We start from the raw sequence: 25462 nt of genomic DNA, 5'->3' as shown, positions 1-25462 counted from the left end.
AAAAAAAAAAAAAAAAAAAGCATTAAAAAAAAATGGCACTTCTTGGGGCACCTGGGTGGCTCAGTCGGTTAAGCTGCCAACTTTGGCTCATGACCAAAGTTGTGGTCATGACCTCACAGTTCATGGGGTCGAGCCCTGTGTCTGGCTCTGTGCTGACAATTCAGAACCTGGAGCCTGCTGTGGATTCTGTGTCTGCCTCTCTCTCTGCCCTCTCTCTCTGCTCTCTTTCTCTCTCTCAAAAATGAATAAACATTAAATTTTTTTAAAGAAAATGGCACTTCTTATTACTAATTGTCATTTTAAAGGGTTCTTAGAAATGTAAGAGAATGGTACCACCATTACCATATGTAGTTTTTCATTGTCTTATTACTATAAAGCCATTGACTCAGTTTATCCAGTGGCAGGATTAAGAAGAAAAGATCTTTGAAACCAAAACTAAATTATCTGTGTATGTCTTTTTTTCTTCTCTTCTCAACATTGAACATTTACTGTAGAATAGTGTTTTTGGCTGATTTTAGTTAATATTTCTGACAGACATGAAAACCCAGATTAGAGTACAGTCCTTCAGCAGGATATAAGAACTGTATATGTCTCCACTTTTAGGCAGAATTTTTTTTATTATGAACAGAATCTTACTTTTTAATTATCCTTGGTGTTCTAACTCAAATTAAAGCAAAAAAATCGTTTCTCTTTTCTTTTTCTTTTTTTTCATTATCTATTTCCTTAATCTTTTTTTTTTTTTAACAGTTTATCATCAAGTTGGTTTCTACATAACAACCCAGTGCTCATCCCCACAATTGCCCTCCTCCATTAGGCAGAATTTTTTAAATAACTTTTATTGAAGTATAAATACACGTAAATCAGAAGTGTGACAGCCCAGTGAACCTTCACAGTCCCCAGCACCCCCCAGACAGTACCCGCTGTGAGAGCTACATTCCGCCTTCCTCACGCTCCCCAGCCCTTACCGCCTCCTGCCAGGGGTGGGAGTGTGCGTGAGCAGGGGAGAGGCAGAGGGAGGGGGAGAGAGACAGTGCCAAGCAGGCTCCACACTGTCAGCACAGAGCCCGACGTGGGGCTCCAACTTACAGTCCGTGAGGTCATGACCGGATACAAAATCAAGTCACGTGCTTAACTGGCTGAGCCCCCCGGGGGCCTCCTGAGTGGGATTATATCGGATACACTTTTGTGCCCGCCCCTTCCGTTCACTGTTTTAACTTTATCCTCGTCACTGCACAAGATGGAGTTTTACAGGTAAGTTTTAACATTACAAAGTTGTAGTTTTCGGATACAAATATATTTTAAAGTACTTAATAAAGCCGCTTAATTTTTAAGGTTTGAAAAGTAACTAGGAGAGTACAGAATGAGCATATTGTTTCTTAGTAAAATGGAAAGAAAATGTAAGGAGTTTGTTTAATCACAAGTATTTGTAAATTGTATGGGAGACTGTCAAAAAAAAGTCATTTCCCCTTGGGCAAAATTGTACGAGTCTAGCCCAAAAGAGATAATTAAGTTCCCTTAATTCTGAGTTGATCAACTATTGGAGGTATTGTGTTCTCCTTTCGGTGCCATAACATAAAAGAGGAGTGTTGAGAAATGCATCCGTCAGAAAAAGACCAGAAAGAAGTGAAACCACTTGGGACGGGAGGTTGACTGTGTGGGTGAGATCACATCGGTGAGAAGCTGCTGGAAAGCAGAGCAATTAGACTTATTCTGTGCGACTTGAGAAGGTGAGACTCAGACCCGTATGTGATAGTTGCAGAAAGGCAGGCAGGTTTTACAGCACTCTTAGGAAGAACTTTTTTTTTTCTTAATGTTGACTCATTTTTGAGAGAGAGAGAGACAGAGACAGAGCGTGAGCGGGGGAGAGGCAGAGAGAAAGGGAGCCACAGAATCCCAAGCAGTCTCCAGGCTCTGAGCTGGCAGCACAGAGCCGGACACGGGGCTTAAACTCATGAACCTTGAGATCGTCAGATGCTTAACCTATGAGCCACCCTGGCGCCCCTTTGGAAGAACTTAAACACATTTCATTATGGGAAATTTCAAATTAAGAAGTAAGGTGACTGATACAAGTGAAGAGATCTTTTAACATCCATCCCTAGACCATCTTATGCTGCGTTTCCTGTCAAATACTTGGACACAGCCTTTTTCAGGGGGCTCCGGTTCCTTTCCATGGGGGGCAGCAGGCAGCGACCACAGTCCTGGGTGTTAGAGGTGTTCATTGCTGCTGGATTTTCATTGTTTTTAGGCAGTTTGATAGAGGTAAGGGGAAAACTGTGTGTGTGTGTGTGTGTGTGTGTGTGTGTGTGTGTGTGTGTGTTAAATACTTTGTACATTTCTAATTCCAGCTTGAAATTACAGAGTTTTTAATCTCTCTGATTTTATATTGCGTCTCCTTTTTTCTTACAAAAATTTGGTTCCTAATGACATTCACAAAGTAACGTACTTTATCTGTGTATCAGTTATCCATCTGTCTAGGTTCAAAATAATTATACCAATATTACCACTAATATTCTCCCTGGTTGCAATTTAAGATTTCTTTGTGAGTAACTTTTTGTCTTTAAAATATGTACTCCAAATGCTGTGTTTTAAATTAATTCAAAATAATCATCTTCCATGTAGCTATGTAACTAATTTGATAGGTGTATTTGTTTACATTGTTTTCAATATTTATAGATTTGTAATATTTTTCTATATGATATAACTTTGTTTCTTAAATATTGAAAATACTTAAATGCAAAGTCAGAACCATAAGTAAATGCAGGGGGATCTGACCTCTAGGCCTCATTCCTTCCCTCATAGATCACCATTTTTATTAATCTTTGGTTTTTTTCTTCCATGTTTAATATGATCAGATATGTGTTTATATATTCATATTCCTCCATCCTCATCTTATATGTAAATTAGTATATTTATAACCACTGTTCTAATTCTTTTTTCATTTAACAATGTGTTCTTTTTTTTAATGCTTATTTATTTTTGAGAGAGAGAGAGACAGAGCACGAGCAGGGGAGGGTCAGAGAGAGAGAGAGACGGAGACACAGAATCCGAAGCAGACTCCAGGCTCTGAGCTGTCAGCACAGAGCCCGACGCAGGGCTCAAACTCACAAACCGTGAGATGATGACCTGAGCCGAAGTCAGACGCTCACCTGACTGAGCCCCCAGGCGCCCCCTTAACAATGTATTCTTAAAGAGGATCACCCAGCAGTGTGTTGGCCTTTCCTTTTTCTGTGTTGTTGCTGTTTGCAGATTCCTAGTCCTCTCTCGGACACCATGTACGGATATCCTTTGCTTTAATCAGCTGTTCTGTAGCTAATCACATGAGGTTTTGCTATTAAAATAGTGGTAGGAGGTGCCTGGCTGGCTCAGGCAAGCCTACAACTCTTGATCTTAGGGTTGTGAGTTCAAGCCCCACATTAGGTATAGAGATTACTTAAAATCTTTTTAAAAAATAGTGGTAGATTATATAGTTTTCTGCAGCTGTTACATTTTTGCCAGTGTATCTGGAATAGCTCTCCTACAGGTCGGGTTCCTTGGTTAAAGTTGTAGTTAAATGCATGCGGTATTCTGGTTATTATCCATTTCCTTCTATAGGAATTACACCGTTTTACACATGGTACATGTCCGTGTGTACTTGAATTTGTTCTTGCTGTTCTGCCTTCTTCCCTTGGTTCTTTCGTCTTTCGGTGTGTCAATTCTGTACTGTTTTAATGATACAAGCTTTAAAAAATAACTTAACATTTGGTACAGTTATCCCTTGCTTTTCTTTTTAGATTCTGCTAGTTATTCTTGCTTATCTAATTTTTCCAAAGAATGTAATATTTTTTTTTTAATCCTGAAAGAAATTTTGGTGGTATTTTTATTTGGATAGCATTAAATTTATAAATTTGTTTTGGGAAAATTGTCAGCTTTATGTCTTCCTATCCACAAACACAGTATGTATTTCCATTTGCTCAAGTCTTTCATTTCCGTTTCATCATTAAATAAAAAAAACTCTTTATGTCAGTTATACTTCAGTTTAAGGAAATCTATGTTGAAACATGGAAAAAATGTTTTTTTGTCTGACAGTCAACTGAAGTTTATGTTTTAGATTTAGATAAATCTTTTTTATTTTTTTAGACTTTTTTCCCCCCCAGAACTTTTATTTAAACTATAGTTAGTTAACATATTTTGTGATATTGGCTTCAGGAGTAGAATTCAGTGATTCATCACTTACACACGACACCTAGTGCTCTTATCATGTGCCCTCCTCAGTGCCCATCCCCCAACCCCGCCCTCAGTCTGTTACCCTCAGCTTGTTCTCTGTCATTAAGAGTCTCTTATGTTTTGCTTCCCTCTCTCTCTCTGTTTTCCCCCTTCCCATATGTTCATCTGTTTTGTTTCCTAAATTCCACATATGAAAGAAATCATATGGTATTTGTCTTTCTCTGACTGATTTATTTCATTTAGTGTACATAATACACTCTAGTTCCATCCACATCATTGCAAATGGCAAGATTGATTGATTTCTTTCTCTCTCTCTCTCTCTCTCTCTCTTTCTAAGTACACACACAGCTTAAACTCACAGCCCTGAGATCAAGACCTGAGCTAAGATCAAGAGTTAGACACTTAACGGACTGAGCCACCCAGGCACCCCAACATTTTCCTTTTTTTTCTTTTTGATGCCTGAGTAATATTCCGTTGTATGTGTATATATTTATAAGCTTATATATTTATTTATTTATTTATTTATTTATACACACATACATACACATACCACCTCTTCTTTATCCAATCATCAGTCAAGTGGACAGTTGGACTCTTTCTATAATTTGGGTTTTGTTCATAATGCTGCTATGAACATTGGGGAGCATCTGTACCCCTTCAAGTCTGGATCTTTGTATCCTTTGGATAGATACCTAGTAGTACAATTGCTGGGTTATAAGGTAGTTCTATTTTTAACTTTTTGAGGAGCCTCCATACTGTTTTCCAGAGTGGCTACACCAGTTTGCATTCCCATCAACAGTGTATAAGGGTTTCCCTTTCTCTGCATCCTCTCCAACATCTGTTATTTCCTGTGTTGTTAATTGTAGCCATTCTGACAGGTGTGAAGTGGCATCTCATTGTGGTTTTGATTTGTATTTCCCTGATGATGAGTGATGCTGAACGTCTTTGTTATGTATGTTAGTCATCTGGATGTCTTCTTTAAAAAAATGTCTAATTATATCTTGCCATTTCTTAAATGGATTATTTGTTGTTTGGGTGTTGAGTTTGACAAGTTCTTTATATTTCAGATACTAACCCTTTACCACATATGTCATTTGCGAACATCTTTTCCCATTCTGTAGACTGCATTTTAGTTTGGTTGATTGTTTCCTTTGCTGTGTGGGTTTTTATCTTGAAGAGGTCCCAGTAGTTCTTTTTTGCTTTTGTTTCCCTTGCCTCTGGTGATGTGTCTAGTAAGAAATTGCTGTGGTCAAGGTCAAAGAGTTTGCTGCCTGTGTTCTTCTAAGGATTTTGATGGTTTCCTGTCTGACATTTAGATCTTTCATCTATTTTGAATTTACTTTTGTGTGTGGTATAAGAAAGTGGTCCATTTTCATTCTTCTGCATGTCGCTCTCCAGTTTTCTCGACACCATTTGCTGAAGAGGCTGTCTTTTTTCCATTGGATAGTCTTTCCTGCTTTATTGAAGATTAGTTGACTCTATAGTTTTGGGTCCATTTCTGGGTTTTCTATTCCATTCCATTGATCTGTGTATGTTTTTGTGCAAGTACCATACTGTCTTGATCACTACAGCTTTGTAATGTAGCTTAAAGTCCGGAATCATGATGCCTCCAGCTTTGCTTTTCTAAAAAAAGAAGTCCTTCTTTTCGAAAAAAGAAGCCACCGCCTGGGTGGCTCAGTCGGTTAAGTGTCCAGCTTCAACTCAGGTCATGATCTCACGGTTCGTTGGTTCGAGCCCCACATCGGGCTGTGTGCTAACAGCTAGCTCGGAGCCTGGACCCTGCTTGAGATTCTGTGTCTCCCTCTCTCTCTGACCTTCCTCTGCTCACACTGTCTCTCTCTTTCTCAGAAATAATAAATAAATAAATAAATAAATAAATAAATAAATAAAATGTTAAAAAATAAGTAAATAAATAAAAAAGAAAAAAGAACTCCTTAATTGTTATCCAAAAGTAAAACAGGTTGTTGTGTGAAGTAATTAACACAACAACCTGTTTTACTTTTGGATATATGGTGAGGATTCATGAATTGGATAACAGTATACATTAATAACTTAAAAGTTACACCCAACTCTAAAATGTTACACAAATCTTTTTATTCAAGTATATTTATTTTGAGAGAGGGATAGAGGAAGAAAGCATAAGCATAGAAGGGGCAGAGAGAAAGGGAGAGAGAATCCCAGGCAGGCTCTTCTCTACCAGCACAGAGCCTAACGTGGGGCTCCAACTCACGAACCGTGAGGTAGATCATGACCTGAGCCACAATCAAGAGTCAGATGCTCAACCAGCTGAGCCACCCAGATTCCCCCTAAATGTTATATAAAAATGCACTGTATAGAAAACATGAATGTATTTTATTGTCTTTTTTATTTCTCTCACATTAAGAGAGAACTTGACTGTCCTTTCACAATTATAATTGAGGGGCGCCTGGGTGGCTCAGTCGGTTAAGTGTCCAACTTGGACTCAGGTCATTATGTCACGGTTCATGGGTTCAAGCCCCACGTCGGGCTCTGTGCTGACAGCTCAGAGTCTGGAGCCTGCTTTGGATTCTGTGTCTCCTTCTCTCTTTGCCCTTCCCCTGCTTGCACTCTGTCTTTCTCTCAAATATATATAAACACTGAAAAATTAAAAAATAAACTGTAATTGGGGCGCCTGGGTGGCTTAGTTGGTTAAGCATCTGACTTTCGCTTAGGTCATGATCTCGCGGTTCATGGGTTCGAGCCCCGCATTGGGCTCTGTGCTGACTGCCAGCTCAGAGCCTGGAGCCTGTTTCAGAGTCTGTGACTCCCTCACTCTCTCTCTGACCCTCCCCTGCTCACACTGTCTTTCTCTCTCTCTCCTAGAAATAAATAAAACATTAAAAAAAATAAAATAAACTGTAATTGAGAATGAGTGAAAGGAGTGGAAGTAGGTTAGGGGTTTACAGCACTGGTTTGAAATCTTTGATATCAATGAAGGAGGTGGGCAGTGAACAATTGTTTTTAAATAAATTTTTTAATGTTTGTTTATTTTTGAGAGAGAATGCGCAGGGGAGGGGCAAAGAGAGAGAGAGACGGGATCCAAAGCGGGGTGAAAGCAGGGAGTCCAATGTGGGGCTCAGACTCATAAACTGTGAGATCATGAACTGAGCCAAAGTCAGACACTTAACCAACTGAGCCACGCAGGTGTCCCAGTGAACTGTTAATTTAAGAGTACATGGGATGTTGTAGCTAACAGTATTTCTCTTTTTAAAAATGGCATGTTTGTATTCTAATGTGTATTTATTCAGTCTAATGTAAGGGAAGAGTTGACTGTTAATTTGCCATTTTTAAACAATGTCAAAAATAATAAGCTTATTTTTAAATATTGAGTAATATATAGGTGTATCCTGGTTGAGCGTCAACACAGGTAATGTTTTGCCAGCCTCTGGTGCAGCATCAGAGGGTCTCATGTACTGTGACATGGCGTAACAGTAGTTTGGTTTATTGAAAAAGCACTGTTGCCTATCTTTTATCTGATACGTGATCAGTTAGGTTGCTCAGTTATAATGCTAAACTGAAGTGATACAAGGTTTACTCTCTCTGAAACCTTTTTCTTGTTCAAATTTTAGGACCCTTCAAAGTTGTACAAGAAAACAGGTGATGTTGCAGCCATTGAATGCCAGTCTGAAGAAAGCATCCATCTTCATTCACAGGGAGAAAACAGTCCTTTGTCCAAGAAGCTTTCTCCGGTGCACTCAGAAATGACAGATTACATTAATGCAGCGTCATCTACTCTTGTTGGTAGCCGGGATCCTGATCTAAAGGACAGAGCGTTACTTAACGGAGGAACGAGTGTAACAGAAAAGTTGGCACAGCTCATTGCAACTTGTCCTCCCTCTAAGTCTTCCAAGACTAAGCCTAAGAAGTTAGGATCTGGCACTGCTGCGGGATTGGTTAGCAAAGACTTGATCAGGAAAGCAGGCGTTGGCTCTGTGGCTGGAATAATACATAAGGACTTAATAAAAAAACCAGCTATCAGCACAGCAGTTGGATTGGTAACTAAAGATCCTGGGAAAAAGCCAGTGTTTAATGCAGCAGTAGGATTGGTCAGTAAGGACTCTGTGAAAAAGCTAGGAACGGGCACTACAGCGGTGTTCATTAATAAGGACTTAGGCAGAAAGCCAGGGACTGTCACTCCAGTGGGGCTGCTGAGCAAGGAGTCAGGAAAGAAGCTAGGGATTGGCATCGTTCCAGGGTTAGTGAACAAGGAGTCTGGAAAAAAGTTAGGACTTGGCACTGTGGTTGGGCTGGTTAATAAAGACCTGGGAAAGAAATTGAGTTCTACTGTTGGCCTAGTGGCCAAGGACTGTGCAAAGAAAATTGTTTCAAATTCAGCAGTGGGCCTGGTTAATAAGGACATGGGAAAGAGACTAGTGAGTTGTTCTGTGGCAGGCCTGGTCAGTAAAGATGCCATAAACCTCAAAGCCGAAGCACTGCTCCCCACTCAGGAGCCTCTTAAGGCTTCTTGTAGTGCAAGCGTCAGTGGTCACGAGAGTCAGGAGCTTTCTGAGTCTCTGAAAGACAGTACCACCAGCAAAACTTTCGAGAAGAACGTTATACGGCAGAGTAAAGAAAGCCTCTTGGAAAAGTTCTCAGTTCGAAAAGAAATCATCAATTTGGAGAAAGAAATGTTCAGTGAAGGACCGTGCATTCAGCAGGACGGTTTCTCATCCAGCGACAGGGGGCCTTACGAAACCTCAAAGCACGAAAAGCAGCCTCCCGTGTACTGCACTTCTCCAGACTTTCAAATGGGAGCTGCTTCGGACACATCGACAGCAAAATCCCCGTTCAGTGCAGTAGGAGAGAGCAGTCTCCCCTCCCCATCACCCACCGTATCTGTCAACCCTCTGACCAGAAGTCCCCCTGAAACTTCACAGTTGGCCCCTAATCCATTGCTGTTAAGTCCTACCACAGAATTAATGGAAGAGATTTCTGAATCTGTTGGGAAGAACCAGTTTACTCCTGAAAGTACCCACCTGAACATAGGTCATAGGGCCGTGGGTCACAGCATGAACATCGAATGTAAAGGGATCGATAAGGAGCTGACTGATTCGAAAACCGCACATCTAGATATTCCAAGAATAAGCTCTTCCCTGGGAAAAAAGCCAAGTTTGACTTCCGAACCCAGTATTCATGCAATTACCCCGTCAGTTGTTAACTTCACTAGTTTGTTTAGTAACAAGCCCTTTCTAAAACTTGGTGCAGTAACTGCATCAGACAAACACTGCCCAGTCGCTGAAAGCCTAGGCACGAGTTTGCAGTCGAAACCGCTGAAAAAAAGGAAAGGAAGGAAGCCTCGGTGGACTAAAGTGGTGGCAAGAAGCACATGCCGGGCTCCCAAAGGGCTAGAATTAGAAAGAGCAGAGCTTTTTAAAAATGTTTCGTGTAGCTCACTATCAAATAGTAATTCTGAGCCAGCCAAGTTTATGAAAAACCTCGGACCATCTTCATTTGTAGACCATGACTTCCTGAAGCGCCGATTGCCAAAGCTGAGCAAGTCCACGGCCCCGTCTCTCGCTCTCCTGACTGACGGCGAGAACCCAGCTCACAAGGCCTTCGCGACTCACAAGCTCTCCTCCAGTATGTGTGTCTCTACTGACCTTCTGTCTGACATTTATAAGCCCAAGAGGGGCAGACCTAAGGCCAAGGAGATGCCTCAACTGGAAGGTCCACCTAAAAGGACTTTGAAGATCCCTGCCTCGAAAGTTTTTTCTTTGCAGTCTAAGGAAGAACAGGAACCCCCGATTTTACAGCCAGAAATCGAAATCCCTTCCTTCAAGCAAAGTCTTTCTGTGTCTCCTTTTCCGAAAAAGAGAGGCAGACCGAAGCGGCAGATGAGGTCACCGGTCAAGATGAAGCCACCGGTACTGTCCGTGGCTCCGTTTGTTGCCACCGAGAGTCCAAGCAAGCTGGAGTCTGAAAGTGATAACCACCGGAGCAGCAGTGATTTCTTTGAGAGTGAGGATCAGCTCCAGGACCCAGACGATCTGGATGACAGGCACAGGCCCGCCGTCTGCAGCATGAGTGACCTGGAGATGGACCCAGATAAAAAAATTACCAAGAGAAACAATGGACAACTAATGAAAACCATTATCCGCAAAATAAATAAAATGAAGACTTTAAAGAGGAAGAAACTGTTGAATCAGATTCTTTCAAGCTCCGTAGAATCAAGTAATAAAGGGAAAGTGCAATCCAAACTCCATAATACAGTGTCAAGTCTTGCTGCCACGTTCGGCTCTAAATTGGGCCAGCAGATAAACGTCAGCAAGAAGGGAACCATTTACATAGGAAAGAGAAGGGGTCGAAAACCAAAAACTGTCTTAAATGGCATTCTTTCCGGTAGCCCCGCCAGCCTTGCTGTGCTTGAGCAAACCGCTCAGCAGGCAGCCGGCTCAGCGCTGGGACAGATCCTTCCCCCCCTGCTGCCCTCCTCTGCCAGCGGTTCTGAGACTCTTCCGTCACCTGTTTGCTCTCAGTCTTCCGGGACGAGCGGCGGGCAGAGCCCCGTGAGCAGTGACGCAGGCTTTGTGGAGCCCAGCTCGGTGCCGTATCTGCACTTACACTCCAGACAGGGCAGCGTGATCCAGACTCTTGCCATGAAGAAGGCCTCCAAGGGGAGGCGGCGGCTCTCTCCTCCTACTTTGTTGCCAAATTCTCCTTCCCACTTGAGTGAACTCACCTCCCTGAAGGAAGCTACGCCTTCTCCCATCAGTGAGTCTCACAGTGATGAGACGGTTCCCAGCGACAGTGGAATCGGAACCGATAATAACAGCACATCAGACAGGGCAGAGAAATTCTGTGGACAGAAAAAGAGGAGGCATTCTTTTGAACACGTTTCTCTCATCCCCCCTGAAACCTCTACAGTTCTGAGCAGTCTTAAAGAAAAACATAAACACAAATGTAAGCGCAGGAGTCATGATTACCTCAGCTACGACAAGATGAAGAGGCAGAAACGAAAACGGAAAAAGAAATACCCCCAGCTCCGAAGTAGACAGGATCCAGACTTCATCGCGGATCTGGAGGAATTGATCAGCCGTCTGAGTGAAATTCGAATCACCCATCGAAGTCATCATTTTATCCCCCGGGACCTGCTGCCCACTATTTTTCGCATCAACTTTAACAGCTTCTACACGCACCCTTCTTTCCCCTTAGACCCTTTGCACTACATTCGAAAACCTGACTTAAAAAAGAAGAGAGGGAGACCCCCTAAGATGAGGGAGGCGATGGCCGAGATGCCCTTCATGCACAGCCTTAGTTTTCCCCTTTCTAGTACCGGATTCTACCCGTCCTACGGCATGCCTTACTCTCCCTCGCCCCTCACGGCCACCCCTCTGGGCCTGGGCTACTATGGAAGGTACCCCCCCGCTCTCTACCCTCCTCCTCCATCTCCTTCTTTCACTCCTCCGCTTCCGCCTCCGTCCTACATGCACGCCGGCCATCTGCTTCTCAACCCCACCAAATACCATAAGAAAAAGCATAAGCTCCTTCGGCAGGAGGCCTTTCTCACGACCAGCAGGACCCCCCTCCTTTCCATGAGCACCTACCCTAGCGTCCCTCCCGAGATGGCCTACGGCTGGATGGTCGAGCACAAACACCGGCACCGGCACAAGCACAGAGAACACCGCTCTTCTGAGCAGCCCCAGGTGTCCGTGGACACCGGCTCCTCCAGATCCGTCTTGGAGTCCTTGAAACGGTATCGGTTTGGGAAGGAAGCTGTTGGGGAGCGACATAAACACAAGGAGAAGCACCGCTGCCACGTGTCCTGCCCCCATCTCTCCCCGTCGAAAAGCTTAATGAATAGAGAAGAGCAGTGGGTCCACCGAGAGCCTTCGGAACCTAGTCCGCTGGCTTTGGGATTGCAAACACCTTTACAGATTGACTGTTCGGAGAGCTCTCCGAGCTTGTCCCTGGGAGGGTTCACCCCCAGCTCGGACCCGGCCAGCAGCGATGAGCATACAAACCTTTTCACAAGTGCAATAGGCAGCTGCCGAGTCTCCAACCCTAGCGCCAGTGGCCGCAAGAGATTAGCTGACAGTCCCGGACTGTTTTCCGCACAGGACACTCCGCTCGCTCGGCCTCACAGGAAGGAGCCGCTGCCTTCGGGCGAGAGGGCAGTGCAGACGGCGACAGGTAAGGAGGGTCCCTTCGCTGCCTGTTGTTTGTGTCGGGAAAAGAGGTTACTTTGTCCTCAGGTTGCCTGGTGCGTGTATGTGAACCTTTAATGGTTTTGTTTGTATAAATAAATGTGGAATGTTATCTTCAGCGTTCTCATTTTTGGTACATGTGAAAAGTAAGATAAGGCCTGTCTTTGCATTAATTTTGAATTTTCAGATAAAGACAAACACTCAGGTTTCGGAAGCCAGGAAAAATGAGTCTTCTTGCTCATGCAAAAAGGCCGGCACAGTTTCTTTAGGGGGAAATTGCCCCAGGTGTGTGCTGGCAGCTGTGCAGGACTTTTCTGTCCTCCAAAAATGATTACAAGTGCATTTACGTTACAGGAAGGAGTGCTGTTAACTCAGGGTGTCTCATAAGAAAAATCTAGGCATTCAAAATGATCAACTTTATACCGCAGACTTCATTCTGCAGAGTTCTCTCTCGGTATCCTCATTCAGCTGCTCCAGTTGCATATGAAATGGCATGAAACAAATCTAGATAGTACATTTGTAACCTCTACAAAGCTCTTCAGGACTGAAACAGAGAAAACAAGAAAGAGGAAGCATCGCCCACCCGTGTAGAAAGAAGGTGTCTGTGAGTCAGAAGTTCTCTATCAGAGATCTCAACCCTGGGGGTTGGTTATAGGTAACTCTAGGAAACCCATAGGACCTGTAGTATTATAGGTAAGATTATGTGCGTGTGTGCCTTTCAGGAGAAATTCCATACGTTTCATCACATGCTCCAAGTAAATTCTCTAAGCCTCCATATCCCTCCTATAAAACGGTGGTAATAGGGTTATCGTGAGAAGTAAATGAGGTTACGATGTCTTTATGGACGTGATTTGCACGTTGTAAGTACCTAGATGCTAATTGGTAAAACTGTTCCCCAAAAGATTAAAAACTTCTGCATTCTAGGAGATGATAAACCCCTCAAAGATAATGTGGTTTTGCCCATGACATTCATTATTCATGAAATCTTGAAAAAGCCATTTTCACTGAGAAACTGAGCATTCTTTAGTTTCTAACACTGAAATAAAGAGGAAAAAAAATTGCTAAATTTTAATTAGGTTCATTCAACAAGTTTGTGATAAATATTTCCTCGACAGCAGTCAGTAAATATCTGTTTGCCAGGTAGTCTCCTCTGTGGGCCGTGGTGAGGAAGAACGCAGGCAAATCATCGTTCTCATGCAACATCAGTGGAGGAGACGGGTGATGAGCAAAAAAATGTACACATTAAATATCATTAAAAATGTGACAAGGGTGTTAAGAAAAGAAAAAGAAGAAACCAAGAGAATGTGGAATGGGGGCCTGACCCAGCAAGCCGTCCCTGCGAAAGTGACGCTGAACTGTTACCTGAAGAGTGAGCACCAGTTAGTTGGGCAGACAATTCCACTTGTTCGTGTATTCATTCATTCGCTCCCTCATTTATTTATTAAATTCTAAAACGTGTGGCTCTATTCCAGTCACCAGCGTAGACATGAGGTCGGGCCTCATGAACTTTGAGCTCTGGTGACAGAAGACAGACAGTAGAGCGGTAAGTGCACAGGTAAAGGCATAACTGAGGGAAATGCCATCAAGTGAATATTACAGTGTCAGGATGGATTGTTAAGGGAAGGGATGCCCGTTTAGACACAGTTATTAGTTACGGCCTAAGGATAAAAAGCTGGGCTTGAAGGATGAGAAGCCACTAGCTTCTCAAGCTGAGGTTTGAGTAAAGAGCATTATTTGAAGATCCTAGACTGAGGAGATGAAATATTAGACCTTGGCGGCCGGGTCACTGTGGCAGGACAGGGAACACAGGAAGGTGCGAGAATTGTGGCGAAGCAAGCAGCCAGACTACGTTCTGAGAGTCTAGGTTTTCTTCTAGGCTTTTAGGCAAGAGACCGAGGGGTGTTGGTTTCAGAGTTGCTTTTTTAAAGGCTCCTTCTGGCCCATGTGTGACGTTGGCCGGCTGCAGGGGTGCGGTGTGTCCGGAGGAGACGGTGTGCGGACACGGCAGGGACACTGCAGGCTCCGAGTGGTGCTGTCTGGAGGGGCCGCACGTGGGAAAGCACAGTTTGCTTTTTCAAAACACATAAGCTTTGGGCTGTCTTAGAGCAGCTTTAGAACGTTCAAGTGGAGAGAGAGCAGAGAAGCTGTCGGTGTCATCTACAAAAATTAAAAGGGCTTCTAGAAAAGATAAACTTGGGAGCAGATTCTCACACTGTATGCAACTTTGTAACTAGAGCACCAAGAAAAGGAATAATTCTAGAAAATGCCAGCACCAGTGAAAAAGACAAGTTAAATTGTTTAATAAAGAAAAATACCACAGTAAACACAGGATTTAACTTTTTTGGAAAAGACGAAAGCAACTTGGTAGAAGGGAACGCAGAGGAGGGTCAGAGCTGCTCAGTTGTGGACACGAAAGCTCACTGCTTACCATTGGCGGATAAAAGAGGTGACGCCAGTTACAGCCGGTTCTGGCCTCCTGCTCTTGGCTGGCTTTCTTGCACCAAGACCCCGGGAGAGCACTTGCCAGGTGCTCTGCGGCCACTGCTCCCCAGAGGGCCCATGCTCGCCGATCAGAACAGGGGCGTGGGCGGCTCAGTCAGTTAAGCATCTGTCTTAGGCTCAGGTCATGATCTCACTGTTCGTGGGTTCGAGCCCCACGTCGGGCTCTGTGCTGACAGCTCGGAGCCTGGAGCTGCTTCCGAGTCTGTGTCTCCCTCGCTCTCTCCGCCCCTCCCCTGCTGGCGCTCTCTCACTCTCAGAAATAAACATTAAAATTTTTAAAAAGTGGGGGGGAGAAAAACCAGAACATCTGGCAAAAGTTAATCCACATTTCCTGGATGACATCAGTGGCTGTGTCTCCGTAGTGGCAGCCACTCCCCCCCCCCCCCATTGGGGCAGGCATTCTTCAGTGTGCCTCAACCCGCACCCTTTCCTGTGGTGTGCTGTATCTGGCTCCAAGGAACGTTTTAGTTTGAGGCCTCTAATTTCAGAGTCATGAGAAGGCGCTTGTAACAGGGAAACTGAGGTGGAAGTGAAGTGAGATGACAGATGAGGTGGTTGAACGTATTGTTAAAGTCACCCGGGAGCCCAGTCACCAGAGACGGGTGCGAGGAAAGGATGGCTGTGAGCCTGCTTTCAAGGTCCTCGGGAGGTACAGGTCTAACGTGGGAAAATCTCTGCCTTAATAAGAACTTGTCTCCTTCCGTTTTAAAAAAATAAGAAAAACATGAAGGTCTCTCTGACGTCACTGTCACTAACTGGGTGTCTCGCAGTCCAGTTCTGACTCTAGATACCTGGAGTTCAGGAAAGACACTGCAGGTTAAGACTGCCCCCACTTCCTGTGCCACAGCGGCCTCAGTGTCCCCATCCACCTACACTCTCGTCTACACTGCCGCAGATTTGGGGCCTCCCACAAGCCCTCCGTTTTGATAATTTGGTAGAACAACTCAGAACTTACTGAAACCACTGTACTTAGGATTACAGTTTTATCATTACGAAGGATGCGGATGAGGAACTGAAGAGATTCACAGGGCGATGTCTGGGGTGGAGGAAAGGACACAGCAGCCTCCACGCCCGCTCCTTGTGCATCCAGGGGTTTCACCTTCCCAGCACACCACTCTGTTCACCAGCCAGGGAGCAGTGCCAGTCCTTTGTGTCTAGAGTTTTGATTGGGCTTAATTACATAGGCATGGTTAATTAAGTCACTGGCTGTGTGATTGAACCCAATCTCCGGCCCCCCTCCACTCGATCTAGATAGGGCTCGCCCCACATTTCAGCCTGAACCCTGTGATTGGTGTTTCTAGTGAGCAGTCCCACCCTGAGGCCTTCTCCGGGCCCACCTCAAGTCACCTCTTTGGCATAACAAAGACACTTCTATCACTCCGGAAATTCCAAGGGTTTTTGAAGCTCCTGGCCAAGAATCAGAGACAAAGAACAGATATATTCTTTATGATATCACAGATCCACAAATTCTTGGAGCCTCTCTGTCTTCCTCACAATTACTCTTTTGATAAGTGGGTAGAAAGGTCTTGATTTTCTAATAGGAACTTTTTCAAGTAGACATGAAAACTGGTTACCTATCCTCTTAAAACCAGTTGAGAAAACGATTTTTAGGTTAAGGAAAGTAATAAGAAAAAATTACTAACCTAAGGCATGGGGTGTCCTCTAATTTGATATCTTTGAAAGTCGGAACTTGTTTTTGTTGTTTAGGTAGAGCTTTATGTATTTTTTTTTTATCTTAACTATTAATGATGATAGCTCTCCCTTTCGCAGTTACTGTCTCTTGTTTGCCAGGAGCAGGGAATAAAAACATGAATAAGATGTGATTTCAGCGGAGAACAAGGATGTGTATACAAATAGTGATTCATGACTCCAGGGGCGCCTGGCTGGCGCGGTAGGTAGAATATGTGACTCGACCTCGGGGTTGTGGGTTTGAGCCCCACTTTGTGTGTAGAGATCACTTAGAATCTTAAACAGGGGCACCTGAGTGGCTCGCCTGGTTGGGCCTCTGACTCTTGGTTTTGGCTCAGGTCATGATCTCATGGTTCTCGGGGTCAACCCCGATCAGGCTCTGTGCGGACAGCGTGGAGCCTGCTTGGTATTCTCTGCTCCTCCCGCACACGCGTGCACGCATGCTCTTTCTCTCTCTCTCAAAATAAGTAAACTTTAAACAAAGTTTCTTTTTTAAAAAAAATCTTAAACATGGGGCACCTGGGTGGCTCAGTCCTTTAAGCGTCCGACTTCAGCTCAGGTCCTGATTTCAGGGTTTGTGGGTTCGAGCCCCGCGTCGGGCTCTGTGCTGGCAGCTCAGAGCCTGGAGCCTGCTTTGGATCCTGTGTCCTCCCTCTCTCCCTGACCCTCCCCTGTTCGTGCTCTGTCTCTGTGTCTCTCAAAAATAAATAAATGTTTAACAAATTTTTTTAATATTAAAAAAAATCTTAAATACTTGATGGCTCCTAAAGTTGGTATATTCACATGTTTAGGGGTTAGACAAGAAAGGGACTCACTTCAGGAGGAGCTAGAAAGACTCCTAGTTTTTCGTTTAGTGTGCAGAGAATAAAGGATGAAGACTATTTGTTACAGAGAAACCTGATAGCGTGCCTTAGGTACCTGTCAACAGTCTGATGTGGATCCCAGGAGACGAGGCTGGGGAGACAGGAGACAGATCATAAAGCCTCTTGCTTGTTACACAAGATACCGTGGAGTTTAGAGTTTACCCTGTGGACAATGGGAAGCTAAAGGTTTTAAAGCAGAGTGATTTGCTGAGATGATATTGGCAGCACTGTATAGACATAGTGGAGAGAGACCAGGTGTACCCGTTGGGGGATTGCCCCACACAAAACCTTACAGGGGCCTGAACCAAGCCAGTGATGGAGAAAACATACTCAGAAGAAGTAGATTATAACAAGAGGCGAGGACAGAGGAAGATTTTAGAACGTCCACAGGGTGCCCCTCTGGTAAAACTTGGACGGCGGTGTAACCAAGTGAAAGGCGTGCGGAAGGAGGCGGTTGGGCATCGACGGCAGATTCAGGTTTCGTGCTGCTCAGTGGGATCTGTGCATCCATAGCTCAGAGGAGGAGTCAGCCTGGAGAGAGAAGCCTTAGGTAAGTGATTGCTGAACCCACGAGAAGGAGTGAGCCTGTTGGGTGGACACGCGGGATCCCTGAGGGAAGGGACAGGAATGCCTGGCGCGGCTGGGATTAGCCTGAAGAGGCCTGGCAGCGGAGGCCATCTGGCCGGATATGGCTTGTGAGCGCAGAGCAGTCTCTGAGTGGTGACCGCTGGCTCTCTGGGGACGCGGGACGATGGGGAATGTGGGCAGTTCGGGTGCGTTCAGCTGCGCGCTGTGTGGTAACTTCGACTGGTTCATTATTTACTCGTGATGACATTCTGTCCAGGAGATATTTGCATTTCTCAGTATTGATTGTTTCACCGTCACATCGTAATTCTTCTAAAAGTGTAGAAAGAGCGTAACTATTTTATTTTAATTTGACTTCGGCCTTCAGCTGACGTTTTTCATATGTATAACTTAAAGACAGATAGATTCATTATACATTAATTGGTATCCTTTTAAAATATCCAAAATAGGACTTCCTACTATACCATACAATACAAAATTGCCAATGACCTTCTGGACATTGCTATCCTGAAAAAGCTTCTAGTGGCCAAAGCAGGAACAGTGTAATCAGTGGGACTACTAATGATGGGATTGGATTGCAATGTAAAGAATATGGTAAACACCCAGTACTCCGTGTTGATATAAATACATGATTGTAGGGGGCACCCGGCTGGCTCAGTTGGAAGAGCCTGCCACTCTTGGTCTCCAGGTCACAAGTTCATGCCCCACGTTGGGCACAGAGCTTACTTTAAAAGAAAAAAAAAAAAAAAGATTGATTAAATAGATCAGTGGAGGAAAGGGACAAATCTTCCTCACAGAAGAATTGGAGATACTACATGTAGACTAACCTCTTCAAGCAGGTGGACCTTAATTCCCCTCTTCTTGAATATGCATGAAACAGAGGACAGGAAGGGAAAAATCATCCCTTTGCAGTGACGAGGACTAGCAAACAGCACCTGAACCGGGAGCAAATTTAACTTCATTGATGGATCAAGATGATAACACGTGCCCCGGATATAATGTAATTAGTGGGGAACTTTGTTCTGTGGCCTTTCTTCTAAATCTCACAACCACACTATTCCTTTAAAAAACACAACCCCAGTCTAATAATAATAAAACCAAAAAAAGAGACATTGTACAAAATATGTGACCAGTAGGTCTCAAAAGTGTCAAGGACCTGAGAAAACAAGGAAAGATTAAGAGACTGCCATAGATGAGAGATTTTTGAGACACGACAGCTAAATACAGTGTGATATCCTGATTGGACCCTAGACCGGGAAAAGGACATAAGTGGAAAAATCCTACTAATGTCAATTTCATAGTTTTGGCAGCTGTATCATAGTTACAGTATAAGAGGTTAACGTTCGGGGAAGTTGGGTAAAGGCTGTATGAGAAGTCCCGCTTTGTACTGTCTTCCATAAATATAACATTATAACAAAACAACCAGTTTAGGTTTTTTTTTTTTTTTTACAGAGTGAAGACTATCTCAAATAACTAAAAAAAATAAAAAGTATTCTTACAGTTTGTATTGAGTAGATTTATCATAAGTGTTCGTTGGCATAAAGCAGGCATATCTATGAATTATGTTGATGTGAATATGAGGGGAAAAAAACAAAATTTGATCAGGGGCACAGGCCGGAAGGACCATCCGTCCTTCGCGGTCTGGAGCCAGGTGGCTGACCTTGCCTTGTTTCCTCGCTGGGCAAACTGATCATCACTTGAGCAGATTTGGACTAAACAAATTAAATGATATAAATCTTTAAAAAGAGTAACAGGTCTAATCGTTTTATAAGTGATGTTTGTGTGGTGGTGAGCTCATTCTTTTTTAACTTCTGTGTTCTTCTGTAGGAACTGTTATAGGCTAATAGTCTAAGGCTATTAATAATCACTGTCATAGTGATTCCACACGTAAGCCAGGCCTTCTGGCCTCTTCTGGGCCTTGTAACCAATTCTAGTCAGTCAGTATCTATATGCGGTAGAGTTGGGCCTGATGAGCAAGAGAATCACATACTTCATCCCTGTTTTGCAGCATTTCCAGCTCATGGCTGGCTGCACATGGTCGTCAGTCTGCAACCTGGTTTCAAAAATGGGGGTGCGGGTTGGGGAGCAGCAGCATGGAACAAGCCACCCTGGTCCTCACAGAGAGGGAATGTGCATCTCCAAGCACACGCATGCGCACACATGATTATTCCAGGCTCGGTAACTTTTTGTCCCCCAGGAATATTTTAGAGCTGAATTTTCTTTTTGTTTGGAAAAATATATACTCGGTAAAAGCATGATCAATGGTTGAAGCAAAGTAGACAGTGTTTTGTTTTCTTTTTAAGCAAAGAGTGTTTGCCTTGATCAGAATTTTCTGGTGTATGACATTGTCTCTACCTGATGTGTAAAGATATCCCCAAAAGTAAAGTGGGAGCGTGTGTGAAGATGAGATCCAAAGATTGAGCATGGTGGTTAGTGTCGTTTGGGGGATTTCCAGTGGAATTCCATTTCAGTGGATCTGATTTGGACATTATGAGAAATAGCCTAATTAGAGGGGAAAAAACAGACTTTTTAGCTTAAAAATCACCAGCATAGGCTCTGAATCATTCTCTCTTGCAGTGCATTTAATTGGTGAGTCAGATGAAATGTATTGCTTTCAGTAAATGTATTTCCCACAATTGGAAACAGCTGTTTTTATCATGGACCCAGCTTTTATCTCCGCATTCAGCTCACTCACGAGAAGCTTCCATGATCCAGAATTAATCTGGAAACAAAAAAAAAAAAACTGATCAGAAGCTTTCCAGTAGCTGGTTCGTATTCTTTTACTACGGTATTCCTTTGCGTTGTAGGCCGGCTTTGGCGCAGTCCCTATTGAACAGACTCTCCCAATGGCCTTATCTTGTAAATGATGCAATAAGTTTCTTTCTTAAAATTTTATAATACATTAGTTTGGGTGGGAAGGAGTGATTTAAATGTTAGAAACTAGTTTTAAATATGTGATTTTAAAATAAATTTGTATTATCTATACACTGGCTTCAGCAAGGCATCCTTCCCAATCTGGCACACTCCATCTGTTCTTCCGTAGCTTCCCCAAAGATCTCCCTGCGGTAGAAACATCAGACAGTCTGCTCACCCAGACGGCTCCCTGGTTCCTCAGGTCCCAGCAGAGTGTGGCCAGAACTCATAACTGTAGTAAGTTTTGAAAGTTTTCATAGTGGATTTACACTAAAGACAAATACATGTTTTATCCAAGCAGTTGTTGGTTTCATTCACCGTGTTCCTTTGTTCATTTACATTTGGAAATTCCTCATTTTTAACGTAGGGATTCGGTGAAGTAGTTGGGTTGAATTATTACTCCAGTTTTTTCTTTGTGATGCCTTTTTCCCAACTCACCCCATGATCAATGGGAATTTTCTCTTTTTATGCTGACATCTCTGCCCACTTGAGTCTGTCCTCACACCCAGGCAGTGTGTAGATGTAGTTGTTGTTTGTTTGTTTTTATCTTCGATGGGTTTCAGTTCCCTGTGTGTGGACACTAAGATCTCTTGTGACAAATCAACTTCAGAACAGCTGCTTGGTTTCCGCTCACATTTGTATATAATGGAAAGATTTCAGGTTCTTATCCGGTTCTTTTTTGTTTTCTGAACTTTCTGATGTTCTTACCCGTGATGTCACCTCACAGTTTTGCTGTAGAAGGACAGCAGATCTTTCCCCGCTTTGTGTCTTCTTTGTCGAAGGTATTTCCCCGAAACCTGTCTTTGTGTTTAAAAGCTCATTGAATAATAGCCAAGAAAAGTCCGGAGACCCTACAGTCAGAACCACTTCAAGCTTTCCTCACATTTCTGGGTTTGTTTTTAATTCTTTGTTCCCCTGTTATTTTCCCAGTTTATGATGGCGGCTGTTTTCCGTTTCTCTCCTTGCTGATGGTCTGTCTGCCTTCTTTTTTACACAAAGACCTCTCTTTTTCCAGCTGAAGGAAAAGAATGTACTTGTAGTAATCACCTTACATTTATGCTGAAGTCCAGTTTTATGATTGACCTATATTTTCTACTTATGTGGGTGGAATTTCCAAACACACCTCCGAACTGTCAGAGGCCTGAGCAGCGAGACACTCAGCAGTGTTTCTGCCCAGTCGTTTTGTGAGCTGTGGAAGTTCCACTTAGATTCTGTTCACTTCTCAAGTACTAAATTATTTGGCTTCGTGCTAGATTGACATGAGAAACGAAGGGAACGCTCCGATACATAAAATTGCGTGTATTCTCCGACAAAAGATTGTCTTGAACTGGCCTCCATACCAGCCTGTCGTCCTGTAAGGAGTGGAGAGTGGATCTGAAATGACCGCTGGTGACACGGGAGCAAACATGCATCGCACGGTGAAGACGGCAACAAAGCAGTCCGTGACCTAACGAGTCCCGCCCCAGCGTGGCCGGCAGAAGCCAGGAGTCAGCAGGGCAGGCGGGCGGCCGCGCCCTCCCCTCTCCGCCCAGGGCCTTGCGCGTGGCCGGGTCGCCTTGCACGTTTCACCCATGGAATCCAGAGCGAGGCCGTGACCCTGAAGGCGGGGTGCTGAAGAGTCAGTGGATTCGAAGATTCACTTCCCAGGACCTTTTTCCAACCTTGCAGGAGCCTCCCAGCCTGGGAGGCTCCTATCCTCCGGGTACTTCCTGGTTGGAGGTACTTCTTTTACTAGCCCTTCTTTATGCTTCGGAATAATGCTGGAGAGTCTAAATTAGTTCCACTTCCTGCGTGGGCGTAAGTCCCTGCCCTTCTTTCGTGTTTATTCTACACACTTGACCTTAGCCAAAAGGCCGAGAAGTGATTCTTTCATTTTTATTTTAATGTTGAGTAGTTTCCGACACGGCAGTGACATTATTAAGTAGTTAAGGTCTAAAAATATACGATAAACCTAAGGAGCCAATTTATGTATAGGAGCCATAACGTTCATAAAAACCCTTTCAGTTTCTTACATTACCTCACTTTAGAACTCAACATCAGCTGAGTGAGTTAGAGTGCTTTACCAGCCCTACTGGGGCTGGTTCAAGTCCATTTACTTGCCGAGATCTTCAGTCTTAATTATAGCAGAGGCAGACTCAAACTCAGGAGCCGTGCACAGTTCTCTGCCTTAGGTGTTGAGGCCTGGATAGGTTGGTCTCTGAACGGACACCTGGTTCTCTCCGGGTGTTATCTTGCTCTTCCCCAGCCACCCAGCTGCATAATGGCACTTACAAAACAGTGCATTTGGGGCAGTGTTGGAGGTAATGTTTGCAAATCCCATGTGATTTCTGCTGTTAGGCTGGTTCGAACATCTTTAACAGGTTGCTGCCTCTTACATAGAAGGTTCTGTCATCATTTTCCAGTCTTAGTCTTGGTTGCTTTATATCATTAGGTAGTTTGTTTTTTTCCAGGTATTCTCACCTTCTTACTGTCCTATAACCAGTGTTTTTTAACAGAACAAGGATCTAATCTGATGATTACCAAGCCCTAGGGATCTATATCTCAGGGATACATTTTTTTCCCCTGAAATATGAAGTGCTGTTAAGAACATCTCTGCTTTTTATGAAAAGGGAATTCGAACGGACTTTTAAACATGAAAAGTGAAAAGCATCCTGAATGAAGTTTTGTTCCAGTCCCCTGTTAAATCCTAGAAATAGGCTGCGGGTCCCCATTACTTTCAGGAAATGAAAAGTGGCTCAGAAGCTGAGTTAGCTGAGCCACCTCTCTCTCAATTGGTGTGGTTTCTCGGGAACTGCTGCCCAATGCTGCCAATAATGATCCCCCGGGACCTGACCCCCTTTCCACCTCCCACTGCCTCCTCCCTCCGCAGCTCCAGATGCCCCCACAGAAGGAGCTGTGAAGAAGGTGTCTGTACCCTCATGCACTCTGAGGTGGGTGAGGCCAGGCAGGGTGACTCTCAGGATATCCTGATGCCCAGAGGTGCGGTTGACGCCTTCATCAAGGCTTTCTTGAAGATGACCAAGAAATCTGGGAAACATTACTCCATAGCCTAGAAACTGAAGACCGAGCTCCAGAACGGGTGGCGCGAATTCCATCCGAAGTGCAATACATGCTGACATTCAAGACCCTTGATAAGCTCCTTAAGGGCAGAGACTTTTAAACTATTTTTCTCTCTCTCCCCACCTCCAGTGTCAAGCATAGATGCAAACATATAAACTGTACTCAGTGGACGTTAGTTTATGACCAAGAGAGAAGACTTTTTAAAAAGTGTTCTCCACCCACTCCTTTCTCTAGTTGTTAACCCGGGATTGTCTGCCCCTTCTTCAGGAGAGGGGCGATCAAGAGAGTTCTCTGATGTCTCAGGTTTTTTGACCACTGGTGTCTTCTGTCTTGGCTTTGTGTCCTAGCAGCAAGTAGTTATCTATCCAGTGTATGAATTTTTCAGCATTAATACTTAATAAAGTATGTCTTCAGTGATGCCTGGGCTTTTACCTCGTAGATATTTTTACCGTGGGAGCGTCTGGCCGGCTCAGTTGGTGGAGCTTGCAACTCCTCATCTCAGGGGTGGGAGTTCGAGCCCCACGTTGGGTGTGGAGATTACTAAAAAGTAAAGTCCTTATTAAAAAAGATATTTTTATTGTGGTATTTAACTCTTCAATGGAAATCTTATCAGAACCACAATGTAGGGTGGATTTATTGTACCGTCAGTTTTTAAAATTCCTTTGTATTTGTTTTTAAGATTCAACGATAAACAGTCTTGCGTATTGATGAGATCTCACGTTGGTCATCGCTGGGGTGGAGAAGTAGGAGTACGGTTACAGTACCAGTTTTCCAAAAATCCAGCTTGTTACTCTTGAAGGGCAGCACAGAGCCCTGTGTCTCACCTGGGTAGGACTGAACGAGGATTTGCAGTGGTGTGATTTATGATACTACATAATTAGAACAAAGCCCACGGTTTTATTATTATCTGGGTCAGAGAAAGGGAAACACTACAAATGTGGCTCCATTCATTTCTGTCCTCAGGAGGTTCTTTGCTCAGTCACATCTCCATCAAGGGGTTCGCTCCCATTTAGAGGTGAACAAATCTTATATTGAAGTATTTGACTTCTGATAGCTTTTGTACTTAACAGTTATGCGTACGGTTTTCTATTTGTGTCTTCTCTCAAGTGTAAAGTGAACGCCTCAGAGTCCTGCCAGCCCTTCTAACCAACACAGCATGGACATCTTCTGTGTGCCCTCACCGGCTGGCTTTTTCGCTTCTAAATGATCCAGTATCAGAGCCACGTGTATTGTATTCAGAAGAATAATCTTTCCTGAACAACATATTTTTCTCTTGAGTAAGAGATGTGTTAAATTATGCTGCACTGATAGGGGTTTTGGTTAAAAGTATGTTACTTTTGAAAGGAAATTGAGTTTCTGTTTCTGTGTCTTTATGAGCTCTTACATATATAACCAAGGAACGTTAAGTGTGCAGCGTTACAGTACGTTTGCTCTGTTCCCTGGATAAATTAGTCACCAGTTCTTCCAGAATATGCTGTAGAGGAA

General features: G+C 43.8%; 1 protein-coding gene across 5 annotated transcripts in view; it reads left to right on the top strand.

Annotated features, from left to right (window-relative positions):
- The window catches only part of ASH1L (ASH1 like histone lysine methyltransferase), a 182747-nt gene that overhangs the window by 55548 nt on the left and 101737 nt on the right, over positions 1 to 25462 (top strand). For all 5 annotated transcript variants that reach the window (XM_039251468.1, XM_039251467.1, XM_039251469.1 and 2 more), the window contains exon 3: positions 7791 to 12351. In XM_039251468.1, coding sequence (XP_039107399.1) covers positions 7791 to 12351 — 4561 coding nt within the window. The remainder of the gene's footprint in view (positions 1 to 7790; positions 12352 to 25462) is intronic.

This window comes from Hyaena hyaena, unplaced genomic scaffold (genome assembly GCF_003009895.1).
Source record: "Hyaena hyaena isolate Hyena2069 unplaced genomic scaffold, ASM300989v1 scaffold_385, whole genome shotgun sequence".
NCBI classification, from domain to species: domain Eukaryota; kingdom Metazoa; phylum Chordata; class Mammalia; order Carnivora; family Hyaenidae; genus Hyaena; species Hyaena hyaena.
Note: the sequence above shows the minus strand (reverse complement) of the source record. Positions and strands in the feature narration are given on the sequence as shown.